The 27,331-nt window shown below is 44.3% G+C and overlaps 1 protein-coding gene across 4 annotated transcripts; it reads right to left on the reverse strand.

Moving 5' to 3' along the window:
* Positions 1 to 9,784: 9,784 nt before the first annotated feature.
* LOC142583107 (chromobox protein homolog 3-like) lies at positions 9,785 to 27,249 on the reverse strand. Of its 4 annotated transcripts, none has more exons than XM_075693428.1 (6): positions 27,129 to 27,249; positions 26,212 to 26,346; positions 20,327 to 20,492; positions 19,200 to 19,250; positions 16,573 to 16,670; positions 9,785 to 10,984 (listed from the first exon to the last, which is right to left on the reverse strand). In XM_075693428.1, exons 2-6 carry the CDS (start codon positions 26,340 to 26,342, stop codon positions 10,837 to 10,839), a joined length of 594 nt encoding a protein of 197 aa, XP_075549543.1. In that variant the 5' UTR covers positions 26,343 to 26,346; positions 27,129 to 27,249; the 3' UTR covers positions 9,785 to 10,836. The 4 variants fall into 4 exon arrangements, with proteins under 4 accessions (XP_075549543.1, XP_075549542.1, XP_075549545.1 ...); XM_075693427.1 differs by having other exon boundaries at positions 20,309 to 20,492; XM_075693430.1 differs by lacking the exon at positions 19,200 to 19,250.
* Positions 27,250 to 27,331: the final 82 nt, after the last annotated feature.

A 27,331-nucleotide genomic window follows, 5' to 3' on the forward strand; every position in this document is an offset into this window, starting at 1 on the left:
CATGTGTTCGGGTCATAGTAGGAGACCCACACCGAGTGACGCCCTTGGTGTGGCGTGCAAGTAAAAATAATAATGAAGGTATCTAGGGGAAGCTAACGAATCAATAGATGACGTTTTCTTTTTTCTTTTTTTCATTTTCATTCTTTGTTTTCCTTTCCTTTCTTTTCTTTTGGGGGGGGGAGGGAGGAGGGTGCGTTGTTATTTATGCCCATATGCCTATGATACGCCCTCTCCCAATTGAATTTAGTTGGAAGTTTATTGTTTTGTTTCCGTTACGGAATACGCGGCACGATGTAATGGAAAGAGCCGAGGCTTGCATCTCCGCGCTGCTATCAGCTCACCGTGAAATTATAGACGAGAAACCGTTGTAGTGATGAACGCTGCTCAGTTTGTCCGCTCTGGATATACGTTCTTGGCAGCTAGGGGTAGGAGGCCGAACGAATTTGGGCGCGGTCACTTAATTACCCGTTACTGGGCTGCATCGCCGAGCGCATCAGCGGTAATCCAAGCGGGAACGTGATAACGACCCTTCTTCCCACCAAATACTTGCGACGCCGATGTGCAAAGGGCTATCGTTTAGGCTATATTGGGAAGCCCACTAACACGTTCAATAAACCGCTCTCACAGGAGATAAGACAAGTCCTGTAATGAGGACCTCCACTGACTCCATCTTCGATTTTAAACAAAGTCGTTATCTTTCTGTCTCTCCTAGATAACATAACGCCCGCGCCATTTAAGCGGCAACGTCTCCCGGAAAGGCTGAGAGCTCAGATTTCAACAGGGGGCATTTTGAGAACGCCAGCAGTCACTAAAAAACTTTCAGTGGCGTGTCCCAGGGGTCACATGACATATCTATATACTATGCCTATAAGTATATATACTATGCCAGGAAAAAATAAATACAGAAAGAAGAAAAGGCTTTTCTATAATAGTTCTACGTACGGGCACTTCCTTTTACGTTTTCCAAATAAAAGTAGCGTGCCACATGCCTCAAGCGCAAATGTGTATAATTCGTCCTCAGTTTAAGGCTCCTTTATTTAGCAAACAATGCCTGAAGGAGTGGCGTACGTGAAGGGATAGCACAGAAACGAGTTTTTTAGCAGCAATATCAATCTGGCCAAACCACCACTTTCAGCAACATTATAGTACCATAGCAACACTAAATCATTTTAGACTAGGAAAGCATTGAAGCTATATTTCCCGTCACTTTGCAGAAAAAAAGATTAGACACTTAAGAGAGAAATTAAATCAGTTTACACTGACGTATTATTCTCTCAGACCTTTATTTTCGTTAATTTTTGGTTTATAAATGTTATTTATTTCGCAAAAAAAAAATCAAAGCAAAATTTTTCATTCTTTTTTAATATTTCGCGCCGAAATGTTAGCGCTGGCACGTTGGCATGACGTAAAGTAATTGAAAGTATTTTTCCGTATTTGGGTCGTTGTGAATCTTTAAAAGTTCTTGGAGCTTGCTAAATGCAGTCTATGACACTTGCAAAATACTCCGCAGTCCGTCTTAACAGATAAAAATTTTAACTAGGCCAGATAAGGCTTAATCCACAACGTAGCGGCGCGGGAGTTTCAATTATATAAGGCGGCGGCACCACTATAGTATTTTGGTCTCGCGTCTTTTCCCGGTGTAGCCCCCGCTCACAGCCAGCAGGAATGGCTTTCTTGTTATTGTAGAATGTTATTTTCCCAATACGGTGTCGCTTCAAAAACAGGAGAATATGACATTCGAGCAGCTGTCAGTGTGACGCCATTGATTTAACCATATTTCCGATTTGGGACCTTTAGGCGCAGGAAGTGATGAAAACTTGGCGTGTTGCCTCTGCATGTTTTAGAATGCAGTAGCGTCCTTCTTCACCAAGCAACTAGACCTGCTCTGACGCTGTCAGATAGCTTACTAAATAAGACTCTTCCTTGCATATATGGCACCATACTCCCCATAGCAAAAATTACTCTTTCATTGCAGAAGAACGAGTTACGAATAAATCGCAATATTATTTAGCGCCCCTTTACCACCACTGGCCGACTTACAGTTCCGGAATGTTGTTCACGAATAAGACATATGCTCGTAACAGGAGCTAGCACACGACTTCATTCGGGGCGCCAATCCCACCCCAACGTTTGCGTCATTTCTTGGGAATGAGACCCGGCCCCATTCTCAGTAATCGTGATAGATCGCGCACAGTCTAGAACTAACGCGCATTATCGACTTGCCTTTTGCGTTCTTTTATTCGCTTACCGTTGGTTGCGCGCAGTGCACGCAACTTCCATGTTTCGGAGTTTGAAAAATATATTCCATGCATCGCGGGTCCCACTGCCCTTGGACACTCGCCCTATCCGCACGTTCCCAGTGGTCGCAGAAAGTTACGCAATGCGTACTTTTACTATATCGACCTCGTCGAACGACTGACAAGGTTTCACGTCCCAAGGCATAACAGTGGCTACGAAAGATACGCTGGAGAGTTGAGGGAAAATTTGCACCGCCTAGGGATTTTTAATGCGCAGCTAAGGCTCAGTACATTTTGCTAAGTTACTAATTGCAGTCATGTCAATCGCCTTCTGCCATGATGATTAGTATAGTGCCTAACTTCAGCCAAAAAAATACTCGTCGTGTTAGAGCCAAATGGCTGAAAGCTACATTTCCGCCAAGCATTCCTACGACTTCGGGGCCGAAAATGGAGCCATGATGGTTGCGGTGTGAGCGAATTAGCAAAACAAAATTGTGGCACAGCTTCGTCGCTTCATGTGGCTCGGGTGCTCCTATCTAAATACACGTAAAAAGAGAATTCGCTTTTCTCGGCAGCCACTGCACCAAACTTGACGAAGTATGTTGCATTTAAAAGAAAAACTGGTACTCAAGTGACTGTTTCTCTCGAATTTTTTGTTTAGGTCGTCAAATTTTTATAAAAAATTGGCAAAAAATTTTTTTTTTCAGAAAACGAAACGAGCAAGTTTACAACTCCGTAACTCAGCAATGAAAAATGATATCACAATTCTGTGAATTGCATCTCATAGTACATCTAAAGTGGACAAAATTGATATGTTATACGTGAATCTAAAAAAAAAAATAGTAATGTGTAAATACAGCTTTTGCAGAACCCTTGCACACAATGTAAGAAATTCACGTAATATATAAGTTGAAATACCGAATTTGTCCGCTTTGAATGATCTAATATATGCCGTTTATAGAACCGCGATATCTGTTTTTGACGGAGAGCTATTGATTTGCAAACTTCGTGCTTCTATTCTTTTTCGCGAACTTTCGATTTCTTGAAAATTCTTTGAACAAAATGCAGGCAGGCCTAAATCGAAATTCCGCTTCCAACAGTCACTAGAATTTTACGTTCTCTCTCAAATGCAACGAATTTCATTAGAATCGGTCCAGGGGTTATCTCAAAAAACCGTTTTTGCGTTTTACATGTACTTGAATAGGCCACGGCGGAGTTGGGCCCGAGCTAAAAGCTTCCTCTTAAACAAGCCTGAGGTTGGTCGCTGTGGTTACGCCACATTGCAATACTCTCAAAAGTATCTAGGATTGTTTCCCGATAGAAGTGTCCATGGCACAGCCGTCATGCAGTTTTCAAATGCGAAGCATTTCTTGGCGAACACTTGCCACTTTGATAGTATCAGTCTATTTAGCCATCTACGTCTTGGTGCTCTCATGGTCGCTTAAATTACTTACAGGGCCCCTCACCAGGCCCCCTACCAAGTTTTCGTTATACGCTGGAAGTTGTTACGTGTCCTCTATGGAGCGTTCCGTCGCCAAAATTTTTCAAATTGGCTCATTAATAGCCGAGATATAAATATTTCAGTGCCGCGAACCCATGATTTCAGCAGGCGGGCTCCACTGCCAAGCAAGACGCTCTCTCCACTCGCCCCGTCTAGCCTCCGCAAGCGAAATTCCTTCCCTGCGTTCTCCCATACCGGACCTCGAGGATCGCGTGACGCATACGTCACAGGCCCCGCCTTCATTTGTTTCTTTTTCTTTTTTGCCCTGCGGAAGGCCTTCAGTAGTGCCTTCCGCAGGGCAGTTGTATTTCCAATTTTACGATTGATGATTTAATCGCAATTATCACCTGATGCGGCATTCACCAAAAACAGGAAAGCAGATATTGTCGTACTTCTGCAAGCATTTGTCCTAGTCACTGCACCACTTGAGTCATCACCCTTGTTCGACTAAGATTCTTAGACCTTTTTCACAACGCTGCACTGATTATATATATATATAGTGTGTGTGTGACTGCGTGCGCTATATCGGTGGCCGCCTTATGAGCCCCCCCCCCCCCCCCCATCCTCCCTTTGAAGGGAGTCCTAAGAATGAATGTGTTGCTCTAGGTTCACTTTGCTTCAGATTGCTATGCATGCATTTTTGAACCTGAAAAACAAACCTGCAGACTTTACTGACCACTTCGGCATAGTCTTTTATCAACGGCGTGCAAAATGCGTGTGAATGATGTGCCTCTCAGTATTGCTGCTCCTTTCAGTCCGCAATGGTTACTCAAGAAAAAAAAAGCTAGTCTGATAATTTGTATTTATTAGGGGTTGAAACATCGCCACTTGCATGCCGAGGACATAAATATATACACAACTCCCACAGTAACCAAAATGAGGCCAAGCCGGATTCTAGAATAGCTGACTCTTGGGCTAGTTGGTCGTCCATATTTGAAGTAGCAGCTTAGCGCGAATAAAACCACGGAAACAAGAAAGACGGACAAGGACAAGTGCTTGTCCTTGTCCGTCTTTCTTGTTTCCGTGGTTTTATTCACGCTAAGCTACTACTTCAAACAAGTCGGATTCACTCAAAATGAAATTCAATATCAGTCAGGCGCAGCTGCACTTATACTCGGACTCACGGTAAAAGAAGAGAGAGAGAAGCTGCAGTTTTGCTGGAAAGGTGAAGCAGTATTAGTGATAGCAAAGCTATTACACGAAGGAAAATTCTTACCATATGAATCCGTGTAAGGACCGCACCCCCGACATGACAGCCGATATTTTAAAACAAATGCAACTGAGAAGCAATCGGGTTCAGTGCGCCGATTCCAATCACGCTCAACGGCGAATTTTTGCGTGCCGCTACTAAATGGTGAGAGGAGGCGATCGCGGTGGTAATTTAGGGTGGATTTCATACACGTAGTTGGAAAAATTAGGCCAAATGGCCCAGTCCCATGTAAGGCTCATTGGAATAGCGGCAAAAAAGTGCGGCCCTTATGCGAGTCTGTACGTTATAATGGTCACATAAATTGTAGTAAACATTAGCTTACTAATTAAAGCAACAAGCAATAGTGTAATGCACGGACCAATGTAAACCTGTAAATATCTCACTGGATGGTCACGAGCACTCGCTGTCACAACGATGGCAGCGGGGGCGAACGGTTCGTACAGCGCAGTTCACCGGGACTCGGCAAAGTAGTAATCATCATAATACTGCCATTTTTTATGCCCGCTACAAGACGGTCCCTGTCAGCGTTATCTGCAATTACCACTCTCTCTTACAACACGTGATCTGCAACCTGCAACACTAGAGGCGTGGAAAGACAACCCAGGAAGGAAGGCAGCGTGCAAGAAGTTAGCAACCATCCCTGCTTGCACTGAATCATTGCACCCACCAATGATTAACAACAATTAGACACGGCCTGCGGGCCGTGCAGTCATTTCGCATCTACAGCAGGGATGGAGAATACGCGCGCTCTACTTCCGAAGCGCGTTTGATCACGTGACCTCCGACTAACCCGAGTATATTGAGCGCGCGAATGCCCATCAAGCCTCCATCCTTTTTGGCTCACTGTTACATGTTTTTTTCTTGCATCCACGATTTACAAGTCACTCATTCATACGGCTTTTGGACTCTATATGGAACATCACGGCGACAATGAGAAATAAAACGAGAAATGGAAAGCATGCTTCGAGTTCGCTGCTGCAGACGTCGCACTGTGCACGGGCTGCAAACACAGCCCGAGCACATACGACAAAGCCAACAGTGGGCACCTCGCATATCGGTATACTTCGGCTGAACACGTCTGATGCTGAGAAGGAAGTGTATTTTCTACCGTATAAGCACCTGCGGAAACACTAGGCGTGCGGGGAGACAGCGCACGAGGAAGGACCAGCCAACTAAAATTGCAAGCTTGAACCCGGCGCAGATTACCTCCAAAATAAAGAGCGCCATCTGCGTACAGTTTTCCTCAGGCATACGGGCAGCCAAGCGCTGTCGCTACAAACTAGGAGAAAATGCACGCTTCACTGACTGATTCGGAAAATTGTTCACTCTTGTTCTAATTGAGCGGTACTCCTTCCTGAAAGTTCCATGGCGATGAGTCTGGGTAAAAGAAAGATGTTGGTAGCTACCGTATAGCTCTGATCAATCCTGCACCAAGGTGTCAAGAGTTTTACGTAGTGCTCCTTCTACATTAAGGCATACAGGAGGTATTCAGTTGTCAAAAGTTATGTGCCAATAGGAAGCGAGGAGGCAGGCTCCAGGGAAGCGAGGCAAGCTTCAAGCAAACCACCTGGCTTGGAAAACAATGCAATAAGTTATGAAAAGGAACAAAAATGGGGTACACAACAGCGCAAGCAGGGCAAGGCCTTTTGGGTATGCAAAGACGTTTGATTACGCTATTTGTAAAACTCCATAGTTTATGCTGTGCATTTTCATTAATTTTTATTCGTCATATGCTTTCTCAGCTGCTCAATAACGTAATCCACGCCGTTCTTATTTGCTGTCGTGTCCTTTCGAGCTTTTGAGATATCAAGCTTCGCCTTACCATTTATATATTTAATATGGTTGATTATTTGTGCACCTGACAATTAATTACCAGATAATCCTTTATTCCACCGCCGGGAAATAAATGAAACCAATGGCACAAGGAATGTTTTGACAAGTTATTAAACTATGGCGTGATGGAGTTGCATTGCCTTATGCTAATAATTCGTCATTACTTGTGTTCAGACATTGTTATATATTTGTAATTTTTACATGTCTTCACAAATGAACTTTCCCCAGGAAAAGATTTTTGATTGTACCTATGTGTATTTGTATGACCTAATATACACAAAACACATGTATCTCCCTAGTTTAAACAAATCTGCATGGCTCATCCTACTACTAGCCGTCACTTCAGGGAACAGTTCTTCGAGGTCACATTAAGTTCCAAGTGCAATTGTTAATACACACATGCACACACACATATGTGTGCGTCTACATGGGTGGTGTTTCGAAAGCTGGTTGGGCCCCAGCTACCCTCGGAAAAACGAAAACTTTCCGCCTATGCTACAAGGTCTTGTAAATACTTGTATAAGACAGTCACTTTATATGTATATACAGGATGTCCCACTTAACTTGGGCCAAGGATTTAAAAATCAAAGGCACGTCGGAAGCAAATTGAACCAACGCATACTATTCGCAATAACCTATAGTAACTAAGACAATGTTTTGTTTTTCCCACAACTCGCTAAATAATTAAGTTCAATTACCCAACCTTTTAATTATTGGCTGAGGACCCTAAGTATGATACGCAGATTTGTAGAGCACCTTCAGAAACCACAGATAGAGTTGTTTCCTTTACGATACGTCTCGCGTATTCCTTTTTTCTGGGTTGCAAAGAAAGCCCGTGAAATATGAAAGAAAGCCAAGTGACTGAGCGTTTGCACAATGGTATTGTGCTGCTCTCAAGCGTGTGTTCGGTGAACAAGGTCAGCTGCATCGTGACTGGCGATGAGGAAGCAGTAGGGCGTTCTTTATCTTATCGGCAGTGCTCAGCCAGGAGCATGCATTTTCGCCCTCATCCGATGGGAACCGACCCTGTTCACGGAACGCACGCTTGAGAGCAGCACGATACTACTGTGCGCAAGCGCTCCATCACATGGCTCTTTTCATATTTCGTGGGCTTTATTTGCAACTCGGAAAAAAGGAATACGCGAGACGTATCGTAAAGGAAACAACTCGATCAGTGGTTTCTGAAGGTGCTCTACAAATCTGCATGTTATACTTGGGGTCCTCAGCCAATAATTAAAAAGGTGGGTAATCAAACTTGGTGAGTTATGGGGAAAACAAAGATTGTCTTGAGTTACTATAGGCTACTGCAAATAATATGCATTCGGTTCAATTCGCTTCCCATGCACCTTTCATTTTTAAAGTCTTGGCTCAAGTTATGTGGGACACCCTGTATGTGTGTGTGTGCGTTTGGAAAGCAGGTCGACCTTCCCCCTCGCTGCAAGATGAAAGCTTTCAGCCTATGCAAGGAGCCCATTTATTTCCAAGGAGCTTTAAGGGCCCTGTAATATTCTGTCCCAATTTAAGGTGTACAAACCCCATTCAAACTGGGCACCGGATAGGGCACCCTAGACCATGGTATTGGTGCCGGGCTGCATACTTCAAAATCAGCGAGCGACAAACCTGCTTCTCTGAACAACAAGGGTCATGCTTTAATGGGCAACACTGCATCTTTTACTTCAAGAAAGGCAGTCGGCAACTTTTTTTCTTTCAGAAAACCAGTGAAGTTTTCTAAAATTTTGCTGAACGATTTATTAACAGCGTTTGTTACTGCATTATCAGCAGTTCACCTGCTATATCGTCTTGTCTTTTACTCTTTTTTTTTTCAGTTGCAGTCATGTGCTTTTGTTATCTTCCATGAGCACTTCATTGCTGGCACTGAGTGGAGAGGAAGCTGCAGGGACACCGACAGCAAATTTGTCAGGCTGTATGCACAAGATCACCAGAGGCTATAAATATTCCTAGCAATAATTAGTACAAAGTCGAAACTATTAACCAGACTTGCTAGAGCTTTCAAGGTCTAATTATTTACTTGAGGCAAACAACCAACCACTATTCTGCAACGGTACATTTAAAAAACTGGGGAGCCAGACTGCCATTTCATATCTGTCAAATGTGCCCTCAAATTTGAATTCAGGGAAGCTGGTGCCATTCAATAGCACTGGATTCACACCAAAGTGATGGAACGACTGCCACTCATCTGCGGCACTTCGTGAATGAAAGGAAATCCCTGGACTAGCGAGACTCTTTCTTGGCACGAAAACTGCCCAAACCAGTTCGAACTGCTGTGCATTCCGAGCTCCGAAGTTCAACTAATACTGGAAAAGCTTACCAACCCTGCAAAAGTTGTTGGGCCATCGTGCGGGCAAAAAGTGCATTTCATCTTGCCTGCATAGCACTAGAAAACAGGCAAACTAACTTGCACCCAAGGACAATCCACGTAGAGAGAATTTCTTTCGAGCAGCAAATATGGAAGTTTCACTCCATTATATTTCACACAAGCAGATAAGAGTAATCACTGGCCAAACTCAAGTCCCCAAGCTAAGCTAGTTCAAGGCAGGTCAGTCGAAGTGCACTGAACCACCGGGCTATGCATGTAACTAGTCTTGAATGAAATGTTTATGTACCCCACAATATACTGAAACAGCTCGAACTGCAACACATAACACCAGCCAAAAGCTAATGGACAAATCCACCAAGAGAAAAATGTAGATCTGTTACACATGCAAGCACCTGTTAAAAGAAGATGCCCTGTGGATGAGCCAGTCTCTTACTAACAGCAAATGCTTTGGAAGAAATAGCAGCAAGGATGGAATACACTAAGCCTTCTTATTTAAACACCTACACATTGTGCAGAATGTTTTTGCTGTGCAGAGGTGGAAGCACCACTGAAAGTAAGACTACTTCACATTTTTATCAAGCTAGCTTCACTACTTGTGGTTTCAGTTGATCATGACTTGTAGAGACAAGAGAACAAAAGAACAGGAAGTATACCAAAACATGACAGCAGTGGCCTCTTCATCATTTTATTGACTGCTGCCCTGAATGAGGGCATTCCATGAACCCAAGTGCAGGACTGCAGTACAAATGACGAGTCCATGAACCCCTGCAGGCTGCTAAGGTACAAGACTGGCGGCACAGAATTCGATTCACAGAACAGGCAATATTGACAGGCTTACTTTATGTGGCACGTCTGGCCTACATCTCCGAGAGAAAGACCAGTTACCAAGGTGACATGGGCAGCAAAAAGGGGGTACACAATAGTATAAAACAAGAGGTGTGCAAAATTGAACACAGCCTTGTGCTCACTGAACAGAGGCTTAAGAAGCCATCGCAATCATTTCTAAAACATAAGCACATGGATGAACGCACTATGAGAAAACACAAGAGGGTGACGTGTAAAAAGTAACATGGTGTATGACTTGTCACAATTGCAGACAGGCTGGAAGCCTGCCAGCTTTTAAAAGAAAAAAAAAATGGGAGAGGGAGGCAAAAATGTAAAGAACAAAGGAGTGAAAAGAAAAAAAAAATATTAACCCCACCATTTTTTTTTTTTTCTATATGAGAACCTCGCATCTACTCCATCATTCACATCTCTCTGCACGAAAAGTGAAAAATGCAGTGGGCATCATCAACAATGTGTCCCGCATTTTGGCAGCCAATTGTGGGTGGGACGTCACAGCGGCCACTGCAATGTGAGCTGATGGACCACAGCATGTGCCCCTGGCTAGTGCAGCACTAGACTTCTATAGACGTCCTGCATATAGTGAGCACAGAAATTCCAGCCGTTCCCCATTTCCCCTGGGTGTCACCAAAGGGCCAGATAGTCTTGCACAACGCATCGCCACGCACAGACCAAGCCTGCTATCGCCAAGGCCGCGTGCGGCTGCTCAAGCCTGCAATCGTCAGCAGCTCTGCCGAGTTGGCTCGTGTAATGCTGCTGTTCCAAGGGGCACGTGCTCGGGTCAGTCATCTCCACGAAGAGGTTTGCGCATGTTGAGGCCAATCCTTGGAGCGCAGGTTGGTGACCGGAAGAGGCCTGCACCCACGGTTGTCCCTCACGACGCTTCCTCGGCATCTTCTGACTTGGCTGTGCTTGAGCTCGTGTGCCAGGTCAGCCTCTCCTCGTAGAACTGAATCACCACCTGGGGACACTTGACGTTTGCCAGCCGGGATGGAACAAGGTCCGCCTCGTCACTGTTCTTCCTGCAGTGGCACAAGTGGAAAGCGTCTTTAGCGGAGAGATATTGACTCGCAGAAATAGAGGAACAACTGCTGAGCAGTACACCCATTTGCCATCCATTTTTCTTTTTTAAAGAAGTCTTTCTTAGCAAGTTAACAGTTACTTTTTCACATGGGATACATTTCTAACTCTAGCCTTATTCATGGGCTGATCCCAAAGGCAGCACAATCTAAAGTCCAATGCCTCTCACGCAGTACCATTATGTGCAGCGATTGCCCCTTCAGCACATGCAGGCGCGCTACATCATGCTCATGCAGGGGAAATCCCAGTACATCGGGGGAGCGTCATAGAATGAGACTGGCACTTTCTCACTCGCTGCTTACCTTTGCACTGCTATGCTCGAACAAATTGCTGACTGAAGCAATGTTTGAAGAAAGGAAGAAATGTGCAAAGGGTGCCAGACGTTGTTATGCATGCACTAAAAAGCATTAAAAGGCTATCTAACATCTAGTTGATGATCAGGCATTGCTCTAGTGTGGCTCCCACAATATGGTTCATGTACTCCCTTTTCACCACAAACTTCACCAGGAAGACACTGTCTGTTTATTGTTTTTCATTAAAAAGCCGGTAGAGTTGACCGGTTTCAATGGGTGAAGTCTGGGCTCTAGACATTTGCTGAAGAGTTGGGACTGTCCCACCAAATTTGGGACGGCTGGCAACCCTAGTTGAATGCCATTTCATGCCACAAAACATGTCTTCACTTCTTATCCGATATTAATTTGATGCCCATTCTGTTCAGCGAATGCTCTGCAATTTTTAAAGACCTTCTTTACTTTGGTTACAGAAATTCCCACAGAACTTTGCAAACAGCCCTGCTGCTAGAGGCAAGACCCCCTCACGAAAGTGACGGACAACTGACCATGCCTGAGTCCCCTTTGCACTCAACAGCTTCAAGCCCATTGAATGCAATAAAAGCAGTGTTGTCATTCTCTGGCTCTGGACTGCCAGTATACGCACAAGTTTGCATACCCTCTCCACACCCGACTTCACAAGCCTGAGGAAGAGCGTAAGCGAGGAACGAACGGTGCAAGTATGCACAGGATTGAGTGCCAATTACAGTAAAACCTTGTTAAACCGTGCTCGCTTAAACAGTAGTTTTGTTTGAAAAGTAGCAAAGTCAAATCCCCGAGTCAGTGGCCACTGAACATAGTGAGTTTTGTATCCGAACAAACTGTACCAGTTTATTGTGTACATATTGGTTAACACGTAGCGTTTCCACTTTTCGTCGCACAACCACGGCAGCGCGTCGTCCCCACTGGGCAGCCTGGCAGAACAATAGCCTTCAAAGATCAGAACAACGACCTCCAAGTGCCCTGTGCATTTGCGCATGAGACCACATCAACATCAGCATCATTTCGTTGCAGTGTCCAAGAGTGTCATGCAAGCTAAGACTCGCGTCAAGCTGAATCTCAAAAAACACTGGGTGCTCAACAGAGAAGAAAAATTGGGCATTGTTCGAGCTATCGAACCTGGTATGAAGTTGGTGCTAGCACGCGACAGGGATCTACCACTGACTGTGTGGCATTTGGATGCGAAGTTGCTCGGCAGCGACGCTGCAACTGCAGAAAGATGTTGGCTACAAGGTTTGACTTTTCGCCATTGTTGTCTCTGTTGTTGCCGAAGTGTCGCCTAACGACAGTGATGAGGACTACACAGAAAGCGACAGCACAGGTGATTCAGGCCCGACAGTGGCAGAAGCTACGCATTATGTCAGCCTCATGAATGCAATTGTCGCGACGAGAACAGCACCCTTCAATGAAAAGGGCGTCCCGCGATTTCCGCAGCGTTACCGCACCCGTGCACGGAGAATATGCAACACCAACAAGGAATCTGCCATGCCATGCCATGCCATGCGAGTGTTTGTCGAGAAGAGGGAACTGGCTGAAAAGCTGGCTCACAGCTTTGAGTTTGAGGCCGCTGTTGTCGCTGCTAGGCCGCCACAGCATCAAATGAAAATAAGACTTGTCGAGCGAAGTGAATAAATACTACATGTTTTTGCCCTTTCAGCGCACTCTCTCTAAGTTCCGTTTGACAGGTAGGTGGGCGATCTCCATGCTATTTCGGTTAAGCAGCACTACCGTTTAGTACATACTTTTTCTGAGCTCCGGCCAACTATAGTTCAAGGTTTCACTGTATTGTGGTTACGAATGCAAGCGACTTTTGGTATGAGTGGACGGGAGTACCTATGTGAGAGAGTGTTAGTCAGTGGGAGTGGAAGCGAGTATGAGTGGGAAATGAATATGAATGCAAGTGAATATTGGCAAGTGTTAGTATAATTTTATTCTGCCGACCTGTGGAACTAGGCAAGGTCCACAGCTGGGGATACCACATTTACTTTTGTACCAATATTTTACTGTGTGTGGTTCCTAAATTTTGGCATACTCTATAGTAGGGCTTACGAGTGTCCTATAAGCCAAGCTTATTACTTCAGGTGTTGTACCAACACAAATTACTTCTAGGCTCTAAAGGGCTTTGTTTGCACGGTTACGTACTGCATCAATGCGTATATTCCACCTAAGAGCTGAAGTGAAAATTTGACTTAAATATTTGTGCTCAGTTACCACTGTAAGTTTACTATTACTAACAAACTACACTGCTTCCAAAAACCAGCTACGAACAAATCAAACAGATATGGAAGTGACGGGAACAGGCCGAATCTTATTTGTCATCTTGAAAACATTTATTCCACATCAAATCTGCACCACGAGGAATCCACGCTTTTTGCCACCCAAGCTTCAATAGCATTGTCCCAAAACAGATGGTCCTTGGTTTTGACAAGCAAGTTTAATACCCCTGTCACACGGCAAATCTAATGTCATTTACAACGAATGACATTCGCTGATAATGCCATTTGTTTGCTGTCACACGGTAAAACGTAATGACATTCGTCGAAAATGACATTTACAAACGAATGAGTATCCTCGACACCATGAGTGTACCAGTGTTTTGCAAACAGTACACGCTTCTTTTTTGTTTTAACAGAAATCACTATTATTCTATCAATTTTGTTACCCAATTATTGCTTTAACGACATTGAAGTCTATCGCATGCCTAAATACAGAAAACTACTCTGTCCAGTGACCAGACAGCCAGCCGTCTTTAGCTTTCGCTGCAGAAGTCGTGTTGGTTCGCACCGGAGCATCGGCCGCAGCCGCTTCAATTGACTTGGCGTAAAAGCACGCGAGTTTTCCTGTGGCACGCACCAAGAATAAGGATATTAGGAGCCCGCAAGCACATCAGAACGGCGATGGCATGCAACTGCCCTTCTCATACCACTTTAGCAGATGTAGCGGACGCGCCTATTGTTCTCTTCGCCCTGTTGCTTGCCTTAGCTTTGGCTTGGCTTGACTCGACTTCGTTGGCAATGTCAACAAGTTAGTGATCGAACGCTACGGTTTGAAAGCCACGATCACATATTCTAGCGGAATTTAGCATATTCGAAAATAATTATTGGACAAGAGTGGGTTTGAGGCGTGTCTTTTTTTACTATCTTCATTGTCATAATTTTCAGATTACATTAGTTTTCGCCGTGTGACAGCACACTGTGATAATGACATTAATCGCAACAAATGTCATTTGTTGGAAATGGCATTAGATTTGACGTGTGACATGGGTATAAGATGTCAATTCTCTTGAAGCTTTCAATGACAGTGAAACAAGAAATAATCCTCCGCTAGCATCCACATGCACAACAGCTCCACTAGTAACCTCTTAAACTTGCCTCCTGGTGAGAGTGTCTTGATAGTAGACTGCAGCTTTTCGTGCTGTTGTCTTAAATAGCAGATAGGTACTTCATTGACAATGAAGTGCCTTGTCGATGCACAGTTGCCATTCTTGAAAGCATACTCAACAGCTTCGAGCTTGAAGCCGGCAGTGTACCTTGCATTCCGCCCCACTGATACGCACTGGCAATCCAATCACTCCGCCTATATGTAACTGACAAAGAAAACGAAGAAATGCCGGCTTTCTTCAGAAAGTGCCAGGGAACATCTGGCACCGGCAGTCGGGCATCATTATCAGTCAAAACCAAACCAGAACAAAGCTTGCCGTGCAGATTTGCAGGTTGCGATCATTAACCCCTTTAACTGGGGAGCACACATGTACAGATACACAAGTCTCACCGCGTTAGAAAGCAAGGAAAATATTTGTATTCAAAATATGTGCTACCATCACTAGGAAAAACGGTAATGACATGCTTGTTTGCTAAATGGCACCACTTTTCTTTCATAAACAGAAAAGAGGGAAGCATGTGGTGGAGAATGCCAAACTTCCTGCGAAGAGGCAAAAAGCTTTGACAAACTGCCAAATGGCAGCGCTGCTACAGCAGAGTGATGACTGACAATGAACCTGTGTTGGAGTTCGACAGTTACAACGAAAGTAGAGACAGAGAAGGCAAGAACGACTTTCGGGATCGGCTTTCTGGAAAGCACTTTCCGAACTTTAGTGATCCATTAGCAACAAAGAAGTACATGCACAAAATGTGCATCTTGTGCACAGATAACAAGGAAACAATTTAGTGCTGCAAGGACTGATGTTGTGTTCTTTACCAAGCTTCAAGGTTTTCTTCCCCACAAAAGTGAGCTTCTGTTAGTAAAAAGGAGCGTAACGCAAGGTTAAATGACTACTTGTTGCAGATCCATGTTTCGTAAAAAAAGCATTTTTCTTGTTTAAAACAAAATTTCGAAAGAACTCCCAAAGGCATTTAGCTAGTTTAATAAGCAGGAGAAAGAAAGACATTTTAGTGACATATAAAAGAGACGTGCATTCTTTGTGCAAGTAACTATGGTATTTTGACTGCATTTTAGCAAAACTCCCCGCCGAATTTGCATTGCAGGGTATTGGGGCAACAAGCATGTTGCGCTGCTGTAGCAAAGCAGCGTTTTGCTACAGCAGCGCAACATGCTTGTTGCCCCAATACCCTGCAATGCAAATTCGGCGGGGAGTGAACACATGGACGTGCTGTAGGTTCTCAAACATGCTCTTGAGAGAAATGAACACAGCAGCACAGACAATCACAAAGGCATTTATTGCACTTTTCATACACTAATGCTTGCCAGCCCAATTATCACCAATAGAATATGCCGATGGGCACGGACAAATCGAGAAGTCCAGCTCACCAACCACAACAGTATATTGTGTGAATACCTTCACCTTCGCGCGCTGGACACCACAGCCTAACCGTTTGCATGTAGTCATGTGAACGGTAGTGTGTTCAATCTACCGCATTCGTCTATCCTGGTGCACTGCAACGAAGCCTTGCAAGATGGTCCCCTGCATAGCGTGCACCAAGTTCACGCACTCTGTTCACCACAAGCCAAATAGGAAGAGGCTACCCCCTTTTGTGCCAGAGTGACCTCACCGTTAGAGTTAGCAGCGCAACACTCGTGCCATCTCTCACCCTCTTCTGCAACTACACCGATCGCACCTAGCTAAGTGGTGAAGCAAGCTTACAGGAGATGCGAGAGCCATGCTGGGAAAACGTAATAGGGAGCAAGAAAGTCGAGCATCCCTGCAGTGCTAATCATGATTTGGAAAGCAGGCTGACACTCACCATTTTATCAGGAACATCAGCTCGCCACTGGAGTCTGTAGCCCCGATGATCCGCTCTGGCTCCAGCCCCCGATCAAAGCCTCGTGGTTGCGTCTCCTCCTGCATCCCACGGACATCCAGCTCCAGTTGGCATGTCTCGCATTAACAATGTCCTCGTTAACAAGTTCACTGCAGCATGGGTCATGGCAGCTATACCTCCTGTGTGGCTGTGCAGCGAATTCTTAAAGCGCGCAAGTGAAATCTGCTCGGTATCAAAGGAGAGTTTACCATCCCTCCGTAGGATGAGAAAGCTTCAAAGAAGCATAACTTCCTGGTGACTCACAGGTGGGTCATATCGCAAAGGAATCGAGACTTCAAAATTGCCACAGTGAATGTGTTAAAAGAGCACCAAGATGACATTTCCATAAATTTTTCTTTTTAGCAAAAGTCTTGGAGGTCAACAAAAATACTAGCAAGCCTCACAGCACCCTATAAGATTCACTAAGAGATTTCTATGAACAACTTTTGCTTTCGTTTCAAAGAAGGTGTATGTGCAGTAACGCTGCAACACGCAGAGTGGCATGAAAGCAGGACATTGTGACATTTTGGCACATGCTCCGGCCCACTCTATCATTTGCTATGCTGTTGCTCATTGTGTGGCCCATTGTAGCACAACCGACTGCCAAAAGAGCCAGAGCAAGTGCCAAAACGTTGCGATGTCCTGCTCTCACCTGCCGATCTTCTGTGGCACATCATGACAAATATACCTTTTGGGAAACAAAAACAAACTGCGTCATAAAAAAGCTATTAAAGACATAACAGAAATTAAATTTCACTTTGGCTAATTGTTATAAATGAGCAGCACAGTGAAACCTTGTTAACTCGACCTTTGGTAATTTGGAAAATCGAACTCGTCCTTGGGTCCTGGCAGGCGCATGCATTATTTAATGGAATCAAACTCATTAATTCAGACATGTTTGGTAGCACAAGGGTTAATTCGGGCAACTCTCTCAGCTCGGCGAGCATGGAGTGCTGCAAGTATGCATGGCAAAAGAGCGAAAGAGGCACTAGTGTTCAAATGAAACGAAGCGGTGGAGTTCTCATTGCCATTCATCAACGGAATCTTTATGCGCACAAGAGCAACACTGAAATACTTCGTGCCTATTTGTGCCTTTCAGTCTTTATTCTTGTGTTTACCACCACGCATAATGCCTCACGGACCCTGTGCCCAGAGAACTGCATGGTCACCGTCCATGATCGCGTCGAAAGCGACCGGGGTTTCATTTGGTAGTTGCAGCAAACAGTTGTTACTTTTTAAGTCAATGCACGCGCCGGCAGCGTGCCTCGAGAACTGCATGGTCGTCATCGATTATCGTGTCGATAGTGACTGTGATTTCGTCCTACACCGCGTCCGTGTGGTTTCGGCTACACTGCGTTGGACAGGCGATCTGTTGCGTCATTGGCAAAAAATTATTGGGATGTGCACGCATAGTGAAAAGTGTGTCTTGGACGAAGGCGCACGCCATGGTCACACTGCGAAGGAAGTTGCAACGCCTTCGCTACTGCGAGTACTAATTGGTCACGAGATGAATTGCAGCTTCCGCAATGCTTTCGTGCCAACATAAATACAGGATTTGTCGATTCATTCAATAAATAGAAGCGGGTTGGCGTAGCAAGCGTTTGTAGTGTTTTCTTGATACCTCTAATTCGACATTCAGTTAATTTGGACATTTTTCCCGCTCCTGTCAAATCCGAATTAACGAGGTTTTACTGTATATACCACTAAAACAATCATGGCAAAGCTGCGAGGTTGGTAAACGCATAGCTTTCCTTTTAGCAGCTTTGAAATGGCACCAAAACAGACTATGCATGCACCCGGTGATTGCCGCTACAACGCAAGTTCCAGCATGCCGCCTTTGAAATTTTTCAGCACGCCCTGGGTGTCTCCTTAATCTTGAAGGCCATGTAAGGAGCTGTACGCTTTAGGTTATGGATCCCTTCCAGCAAACGGTAATGACGGCATTTCTTTTCTCTTCCAGTTTCAGTATCAAAAACGACAATGTTTCAGTCTTTCGCAATGCTTCCGCTCGTATTTCAAATGGGAAATTTTGTATGGAGGTTCTTCAATATATATCTACACTATCTTACGTGGTCCTAGATTCTGCTGCAGTTGGCCTTGAGTGTCAGTTCTCCTTTAATACAACATGCTGTGCACATTCCCATGTCATGATGCACAAAGAGTAGACTGATTTGACAATGTTTCGCAAACCATCAATGCTGTACAAAGCTTGCCTGTGAGTGCAGTACAGCCAAATGTCTTTTTAAAAAAAGTGCTTGGGACCTCCAAAATTCGTTATATGAAGTAAAAGTTGTGCACCATACTGCTAAAACTAAAGTAGGCTAAGTATGTTCAACAAAAGAAACCCTTTACTTATCATGAATCCAAGACAGACTAAATGAAGCATGTCTAAATTTTCTGTGCACACTTTGACATAACTGCAGCCAACCTTCCTTCACCAAGGTTCATAGCATGCTCCACTGCAAAACGCTGGAGCTATAAGTGAAGTAAAGCTGCAGATTGCCTAATGTCACTATGGCCTCCCTTGCCATCAAAATTCTTGGATCTTCACAACTGTTGCCTTCACTTACATTCGTGTCCTTTTCACCCTGGCTGACTTCGAAGACATCATCGGTCTTCGGCTAGAATCACAACACTGTCGTCATGATCTGCGACATTATTCGTCAGCCGGCGCACATGCTGATACGCTACAACAAGCAACGTACGAGTTGAGCAATTCCTAAAGCAGTACAGCAGAACTACTACAGACATCATCATGCTCTTCAAGTGCGTCACTAGCGCAGTTGTTAGTGCTAGCGCACCGCGCTGGGCAATATTTGGTTTGGATGTCTAGCACCTGTCTTGTGCATGCTATGTTTTTATTTCATGCTTCACAATGGCAGTCCCACACACTAGCCTAGCCTTGAGCCCTTCTGACTATTAGCACTCTGATTAGGAGGCATGCCATAGTGGGGGGGTTTTAACCCCCTGGGCTATTTTAACATGCACCCCAAGCACAATACGAGCACTTCTGCATTTCGCCCCAATTGAAATGCAGCTGCCACCACCAGGATTTGATTCAACGACCTCATCCCCAGCAGGTTACAAATTTTTCAAGGGATTGTCAAATAAATGAGTGAATGCAATTTCTCATAAAATTATAACAACATATTATGCAGGTCTGCATTTTAAATCCACTCTAAATGGCAGCTGGCAGTGGCAAAATTAAATAGAAAACAAGGAAGCAAAAGCTTTGCTCGTTCCTTTACTGCTGTAGACCCTTCCCACAACTTATGTGTGGAACTGTCCTTTTAGAGTAATGTAATGCCCTTGGCATCGCTGTCACTGCATCCCAGGGCAAAACTACTAACTTGGTCAAAGGGACTAAGGCTGAGATGTCATTCCGCCTTATATGTTGACAAATAACACATTAGTTGAAATCAAGAAAAAGAATTGGGCATGGGCCGGACATGTAATGAGGAGGGAAGATAACCGATGGTCATTAAGGGTTACGGACTGGATTCCAAGGGAAGGGAAGCGTAGCAGGGAGCGGCAGAAAGCTAGGTGGGCGGATGAGATTAAGTTTGCAGGGGCAACATGGCCACAATTAGTACATGACCGGGGTAGTTGGAGAAGTATGGGAGAGGCCTTTGCCCTGCAGTGGGCGTAACCAGGCTGATGATGATGATGATGAACACACCTCTGAGGGCTGCCGTACCTCGGAGGCCGTCTTGGCTTTCTTCTTCTTGGGTTCTTGAGCTGCACCGTTGGCCCTGGCTCCCGAGGAACGCTTTTTTTCCTCCCGTTTCTTGCGGTTCTCCTCGAACTCTTGGATTAGCTCAGTGCAGTCCAAGTTGGAGTGCGGCTCCCATGTGTTCTCCGAACTGGTTGATGACAAAAGAAGGTACAGAAAATGAGGGGGACGGCAGTACGACTGAACCAGCCGTACTTGCAGGGACAATGCACACGCACCGATGCAGATAGGACACCTTATCCCCCGAGCGAGACGAGCAGATCTCCCCTCCGAGAAGAATAAAGAGCAGCCACACACGATGAAAGGGAGCTTCAGAAACGGCAAACCTAAAATCTACCCTGTGTACAACAACTTGTCGCATTTATTTGAATACAAGTCGACTTTCTTTTTCAGAAAATAAGGCCCAGAAATGAGCTGCCAATCTATATTCGTGACCAAGGCTAACAAAAGTACGGAGCTGATAGAGTTACTCTGTCACACCTACCATAAAGCCAGCCTAACTAGCTGTGCTAGTCATACGCTGTGCTTTAGACTAGCTGAAGCACAGCGTATGCACTCTATGGCACCAAGGATGACATTTTTTATGGTGTGCCGAGGGCAGCTGCGAGGTTGCAGCTCGCAGCATTGACTAGCGAGATTTCCAGCAGCCGAGCTTACAGTAAGTGAAGGTGTGTTATGTTGAAAGTTCTTCATATTTGTATAAAGATTAGAGTCTACCTTTATGTGCATTTTGCCTGCATTAAAGAAAATACTATAGTTTGGTTTCACGAAGTGCATACCGTTGTGAATGCAAACTTTTGCATACAGTATGTAGTCTACTTCAATTAATTTGAACACAGCGGGATCGACCAAGTTATCTGGAAGGTCAAATTAAATAAAGATGTATAAAAAAAAAAAAAAAAAAAGCCACACACTACTGCTCTATTTACCCGACTTTGCCCAAAATTTAATGCAGTCCACATTTTAAGGGTTTGTAGTCAAATGCACCGTGCACTGAAATTAAGGGGAGTGCGAATAGCAGTTTGACATTAAATTGAATACGAATCAGACAGAGCCAGAAGCAAATAACATGAGTAACAATAACAATAGTAGGTTGTATATAATGTGCAACCTTTCCACCATACTGAACAATTTTAACATCCTGGTATTCATTACAACAGGAAGTTTCCGCAATTACACTGCACATTATAAGCATGCTTTATTAAAGGCACAGAAGGAGCATTATGAACCGCTAAAATTGTGTGCAAACTTGGGAACTCTCAGATGACGTGGCCATGCATTATTAGCATAAAAAGGTAACCTTGTGAACCAATTAATATCTTCGTACATAGTCGTGACCAGACACCTGTCTCGTCTGCAACAGCAACAGAGTGGGGAAAAAAAAAGCTTTCTTTTCCAAGTTCGAAGTGTCGTGGCAGATGGTGCCACTATTGTATAAAGTATGCTGCAATGAAACATTCCGATTTAATACAATGAAAGGACACAGGTGTTGCATCTATAAATAGTAACGAACAATAACCGCTCGCGAGTGATGTGTGTAAAACATTTTATTGCGAGCAATCATGTTTAGCTGTAAGAGTCTCGTAGACTGAGCAAGGCAACGTGCGCTATTACATTATTTCTACTGTGGATGCATTGAAAAATATAGCCAATTGTGTAAAATTCATGTCTGATCATGTAGAGTAGACTATGTTAAGTATTCTTCAAAATATTAGCATTTTCAAATAGTGACTATTTTATTAAAGGACCTAAACGTATATTAACTTTGGTTTGAAGACAATATCCGATTCATTATTCTCAAGTTTAATATATTTGCACATTCCTTCGAATGTTACAAAACATTAACCACTTTTCAAAGTACAACTGCTATGACACAATGGACTTGTTCCACTACTTTATCCATTGTTGAAAGCATTCCTGAAACCCTTGGTAACTGATGATCCTCAGTGCTCACATTGTTTTCTTCGTCTCCTCCAGATCTTAGGCACACTTTCCCATGCAAGCTCTTATTCGAGTCTTTGGGATAAGCTGTGGGGGGGCAAGTTGTGGGGGGGATAGATATGGTCAAGCAGGGCAGCGTTGTCATCCCATTTTTTTTTTCTCTTCAAAATGCATTGTGCAACCACTTGGCCACATCAACCCAAGAACGCGAGTGGAGTGTCTGATTTAGTGGCGCAAATTCAATGTCAACAAGCTATTTCATATGTATATATATAAAATATTCCTGAAGAGAACAGCACCTCGGAGTAGCAGTAACTGGTTGTTTACTAAATAAATAAATATTTATGCTGTGCAGAGCAGCCAGGTTGCTGCAAGCTCAGCCCGTAAGCTAACATCTTTTGAATTAGCTTTTGCATAATCAATACATGAAAGTGGGGCATTGTTGGTGCCACCCCATGCTAGAACTTGCTTTACTGCTGTCTTGTGATGAGCAAATGGCACTGACAATAGGCTATGTCTAAACAGATAAGTTCAGATTAACCTGCGAGGGCCGATTTCAAGATTGAGAAAACCAAATGATTTGATCTGTAGAAATAAATGCATGGTTGCCAGCAAGGACCTTCCATCGGGATCAAGTTACTGCTATGGCCCTTTTTAGCGCACGAAAGCTGTGCCCTTGCCATTTTTTAAGCTTTTTTTTTTAAAAGCATTTCTTTACTGCTTTACAGATAGCTGCCCAACACCTTAATTACGTTATCGAGCCTCAATTCCCCGAGAGTGCAACACACAACCAATTACGTTAACTTTCAATGTGGACCTTTCAATATGCGTGCCAGGAGCAGCACAGCTCTGATAGTGAAAAACAAAACGTGTCCATGAAACTGGTTGTGGCGGTCTCATGACACCAGAGCACACTGGTGTGTGTGCACACCCTATGCTCATGCGGCGGAAAGCATAGTCCATTCAGCGCTCGACGGCACAAGGCAGAGCATCCCCCCCCCCCCTGTGTTGTCAAGACAAGTGCACAACTGGAAGAGCTCATTTGACAGCTTTTGGCAAAGTGGTACCCTTTGTAGCGTAATCATAGTTATCGACAACTACCTGAGAGTGCGGAAGCAATACACAAAACTTCTTTTGTCAGTACTCCTTTAACGATAACCTGAATGCTGTGAACAATAACATATGCTGGCACGTTGTGTTGCAGCTGCTGCACCAGTGGTTCCTCATCATCATCATCGGCCTGGTTACGCCCACTGCAGGGCAAAGGCCTCTCCCATACTTCTCCTACTACCCCGGTCATGTACTAATTGTGGCCGTGTTGTCCCTCCTCATTACATGTCCTGCCCATGCCCATTTCTTTTTCTTGATTTCAACTAAGATGTCATTAACTAGCGTTTGTTCCCTCACCCCAATCTGATCTTTTCTTATCCCTTATCGTTACACCAATCATTCTTCTTTCCATAGCTCGTTGCGTCGTCCTCAATTCAAGTAGAACCCCTTTCGTAAGCCTCCAGGTTTCTGCCCCGTACTTGAGTACTGGTGAAACACAGCTGTTATACACTTTTCTCTTGAGGGATAATGGCAACCTGCTGTTCTTGATCTGAGAATGCCTGCCAAATGCACCCCAGCCCATTCTTATTCTTCTGATTATTTCAGTCTCGTGATCCGGATCTGCGGTCACCACCTGTTTCAAGTAGATGTATTCCCTTACCACTTCCAGTGTCTCGCTACCTATCGTAAACTGCTTCTCTTCCAAGACTGTGAAACATTAGTTTTCTGCAGATTAATTTTTAGATCTCAACTGACATTCAACTTCATTCTCTCCACAAGCCAGTCACAACCTGCCAATTTATACAAGTGTGTGCTGTTTAACATCCCAAGCTAAGCAAAGCCATGAAAGATGAGATGGTTGGAAGCGGCTAATACTTCAGACCACCCGCCATGTCAGAAGCCATACACAAACCCAACGGGAAGGAAACAGAAAATTTTAAGCTTGCATTAAATTTGCCTTAAAACTGCATCACATATTAACGTATGCCTACTACAGAGCTGCTTGAAATATGTTTCATGCAGCCAGTCAAACTGAAGCAAGCACAATAAAAGGGCTCTACCTGCCCACACAAAATGAATACTGCTAATATCTACAATGTAGATGAGCACCATTGTGCATCTTTTATTCCTCAAATAGTAGTCATAAATAATTGATTACACTTACTAAACTACCATTGAACTGCTTGGGAAGAACAATAAAACAGCCATAAAATGTCCTTTCAAATTCAGGCATCTGGCAATGCTCTTTAAAGGAGAACTAACACGAAAGAGTTATCTAATTTTTTTTTTTCTCTGTTAGACAGCTGCTGACTTCGTAATCACAGTACGATGCCTCAATTCCCACATGTGCCACAAATTTATTAAAAATTAAAGACATTATTCTGAGGTCCTACGTACCAAAAACACAATTATGAGGCTCGCTTGGGGTTCTCTTTGGCACTACCCCCCCTCTGCCAGCAGCTTGCATAGTGCGTGATGCTGTGACAATATCTGGTTGCCCGCGCGTGCCTGCGCTGATGGGTTTCAACTCCTAAATATTCTCACTCCGTGGTTACAAGTCAACTGTGGCGGTGTGTGTGTGCGCGGGGACACGAGAGTTGACGCAGCAGTCCGACACACTGTAATCACCTTGTTGAAACCTTTATCCGACGGGTTAACAGGGAAGAGAAGGCATGAAGGACACGAAGGGCACTGTACATTGTAACAGAAGCCCCAGCCATGGGTACAGGGAACAACAGCAGCAGCAGCAGTAGGGGACTTTATTATCCCATGCGGAATGTAGAGAAGTGCAAAGTGAATAAGGCAAGAATGGGTTATGCAGCATGTGTCCAGCTTTTGGCGAGACATGATCATTGCATGCCTTGCGACCACTGGACCAGGCTGACCGGTGCATGCATCAGCAGTTTGTGACCACTACTTTTTCCAGACAACCAGAGATAACCAGGAAACAAAAATCTATGCCAAGAAGCTGCACTCAAATAGGTGCACATTCTGGAATGGTATCTTAAAGGAAGGCATAATTCGCAATTTTCTGCCCATTAAAGAAATTCTGGCACATCACTGTAGGTATGGTGCCATAAGTTATTTGACAAAAAAAAAAAAAAAAAACTGCACCTTCTTAAGTAGAAATATCCTCTCCCCAAAACTTCATTTGTATTAATTTTTTTTTGTGAAACACTCTTCCTCAGTATGCACACATGATATATTTTAGACCAGCCACATGCTACTGAAGAAAGGGTTACAAGTCTTTGAAGTTACAAGTTTGTTCTGGCTGCTCTGATCTGTCGATGTAAAAGCACTTGCTGTAACAGAGTGAGCCGCTGTGTTGTGATGTCATGACTGTCCAATTGGTACTGAAACTGACTCGTAGATACAAATATTATAACACAAGATATTTTAATCTAGATACAAGATAATAAAAGTAACAATCTAGGGCACTCTGGTGCTTGCCAGGAAGGTTTAGAGCATTTGGACATTCATCCCAGAATAGTCGAAAACATGTCGGTATTTCTTTAGAGACACTAACGGCAAAGACAATCAATTTGATAGTTGAACATTAGATGAGGATATGAAGGTCAAAGTTGTATTTCAATTTCCCACCGAAGCTCCCGCGCCGAGACACCGGTTCAAGACCGCGAATTTCGAAGCATTATCTTGAGTTCAGGCCATTATAGCCCAGCAAACCACCTCGAAACTTTTGCACACGAAAGTGCACCGATCACAAAAAAAAAAAAAAAAAAAAAACTACGGCGGGGCTACCGGGCGAGCCCCCGAAACTGCTACCGGCGTCTTATCCGAGCGTCCTTGTGTGCATCGTCAGACTACTGTGCGCAAGTCGAATGGTTTTGCCAGCTTACTCAGAGAAGTCTTTCCACTTGAGGAAATACTCCACGCGCCCGTTCCGGACCCTCTTGTCGAGAATCTTCTCCACAACGAACTCTTCCGAGCCGGAGGAGTTGCCCTCGGGGCTCTTGCGCTTCCCAGACATTATCCTGCAAGGCCAGGAAAAACGCAGCGTGCCACACACACAAAAAAAATCAACGAAACAGATTAGTCCACAACTGCTAACGAACGCACGCAGAAGTCAGCTGCATGCCGCACTCACGGATACCGTATCCATCCGCGCGCGCGCGCTTGTCTATTTAATGCGACTTTAAATTTCAAGGAAATGCAGGCAGACTGTTCAGGTGAGCTGGTAGTGCTATCGTTAGATTAACTTCGTATGCAAAATGTAGAATTACCTCCGGGGAGTGAGAGAAATGTAGATAGGCTCCACGAATGTTGATAGAGAGCGCGCTAACCATGATGCTACGCGGAGACAAGCTTCACGCAGTATTTTAAAAGCGCGCTATTTATTCGTTATCATAGCGGTGGAGCAACTCGGGTTTTCCGCCCGGTGGAGACGAACCAACGGTTCACGTTCAGAGATACCGTACAACGTTAGGCTTAGCATAACAGACGCACGCTTAAACCCGACCGCGAACCACAGCGAGCAAAAGAGAATAGCGCTGAAGCGGCTCAAACGACCTCGAAAAACCGAGATTGAGCCGTATCGAAGAGCACGTAACTAACAGTAAAAGCGAGAGCGGCGCACCACAAGACGAGATAACGTGAGCGCCATGTTAAACTTTGTTTTAACACAACCTGTCACCATCACCAATGAAACGGAGAAAACTTCACCAAACGATCGATGAGCTAATCATGTAGTTTCTTAAACAAAATATGGATGAATAACACAAGTTCGCGTCTAGAAATTTTCGTCACTCGCATTTACCTGGACACAAGCCGAATATCAACTCTATGGCTTAACAGAAAACTACTACAGGCGGGAAAACGTTCGATTACATACAAACAACGCAAAGCATGGGATATTAGCACCGCGGTTAATGCGGCAAATAATCGGAGCATTTGCTTCAGCAAAGGCAATATAAAAATACGTAGTTAATATAAAAAATAACAAAATATTTTTAAACAATC

This window comes from Dermacentor variabilis, chromosome 5 (assembly GCF_050947875.1).
Source record: "Dermacentor variabilis isolate Ectoservices chromosome 5, ASM5094787v1, whole genome shotgun sequence".
Lineage (NCBI taxonomy): Eukaryota > Metazoa > Arthropoda > Arachnida > Ixodida > Ixodidae > Dermacentor > Dermacentor variabilis.

Excerpts from the sequence above, each read along its gene's own strand:
- LOC142583107 (XM_075693427.1), bottom strand. The coding sequence starts at position 26,342 with ATGTCTGGGAAGCGCAAGAGCCCCGAGGGCAACTCCTCCGGCTCGGAA. Across the intron at positions 16,671-19,199 it reads AGGGTGAAAAGGACACGAAT|GAGGAGACGCAACCACGAGG; the intron begins GTAAGTGAAGGC and ends CGTGGGATGCAG. Across the intron at positions 10,985-16,572 it reads CTGATGTTCCTGATAAAATG|GAAGAACAGTGACGAGGCGG; the intron begins GTGAGTGTCAGC and ends GTGCCACTGCAG.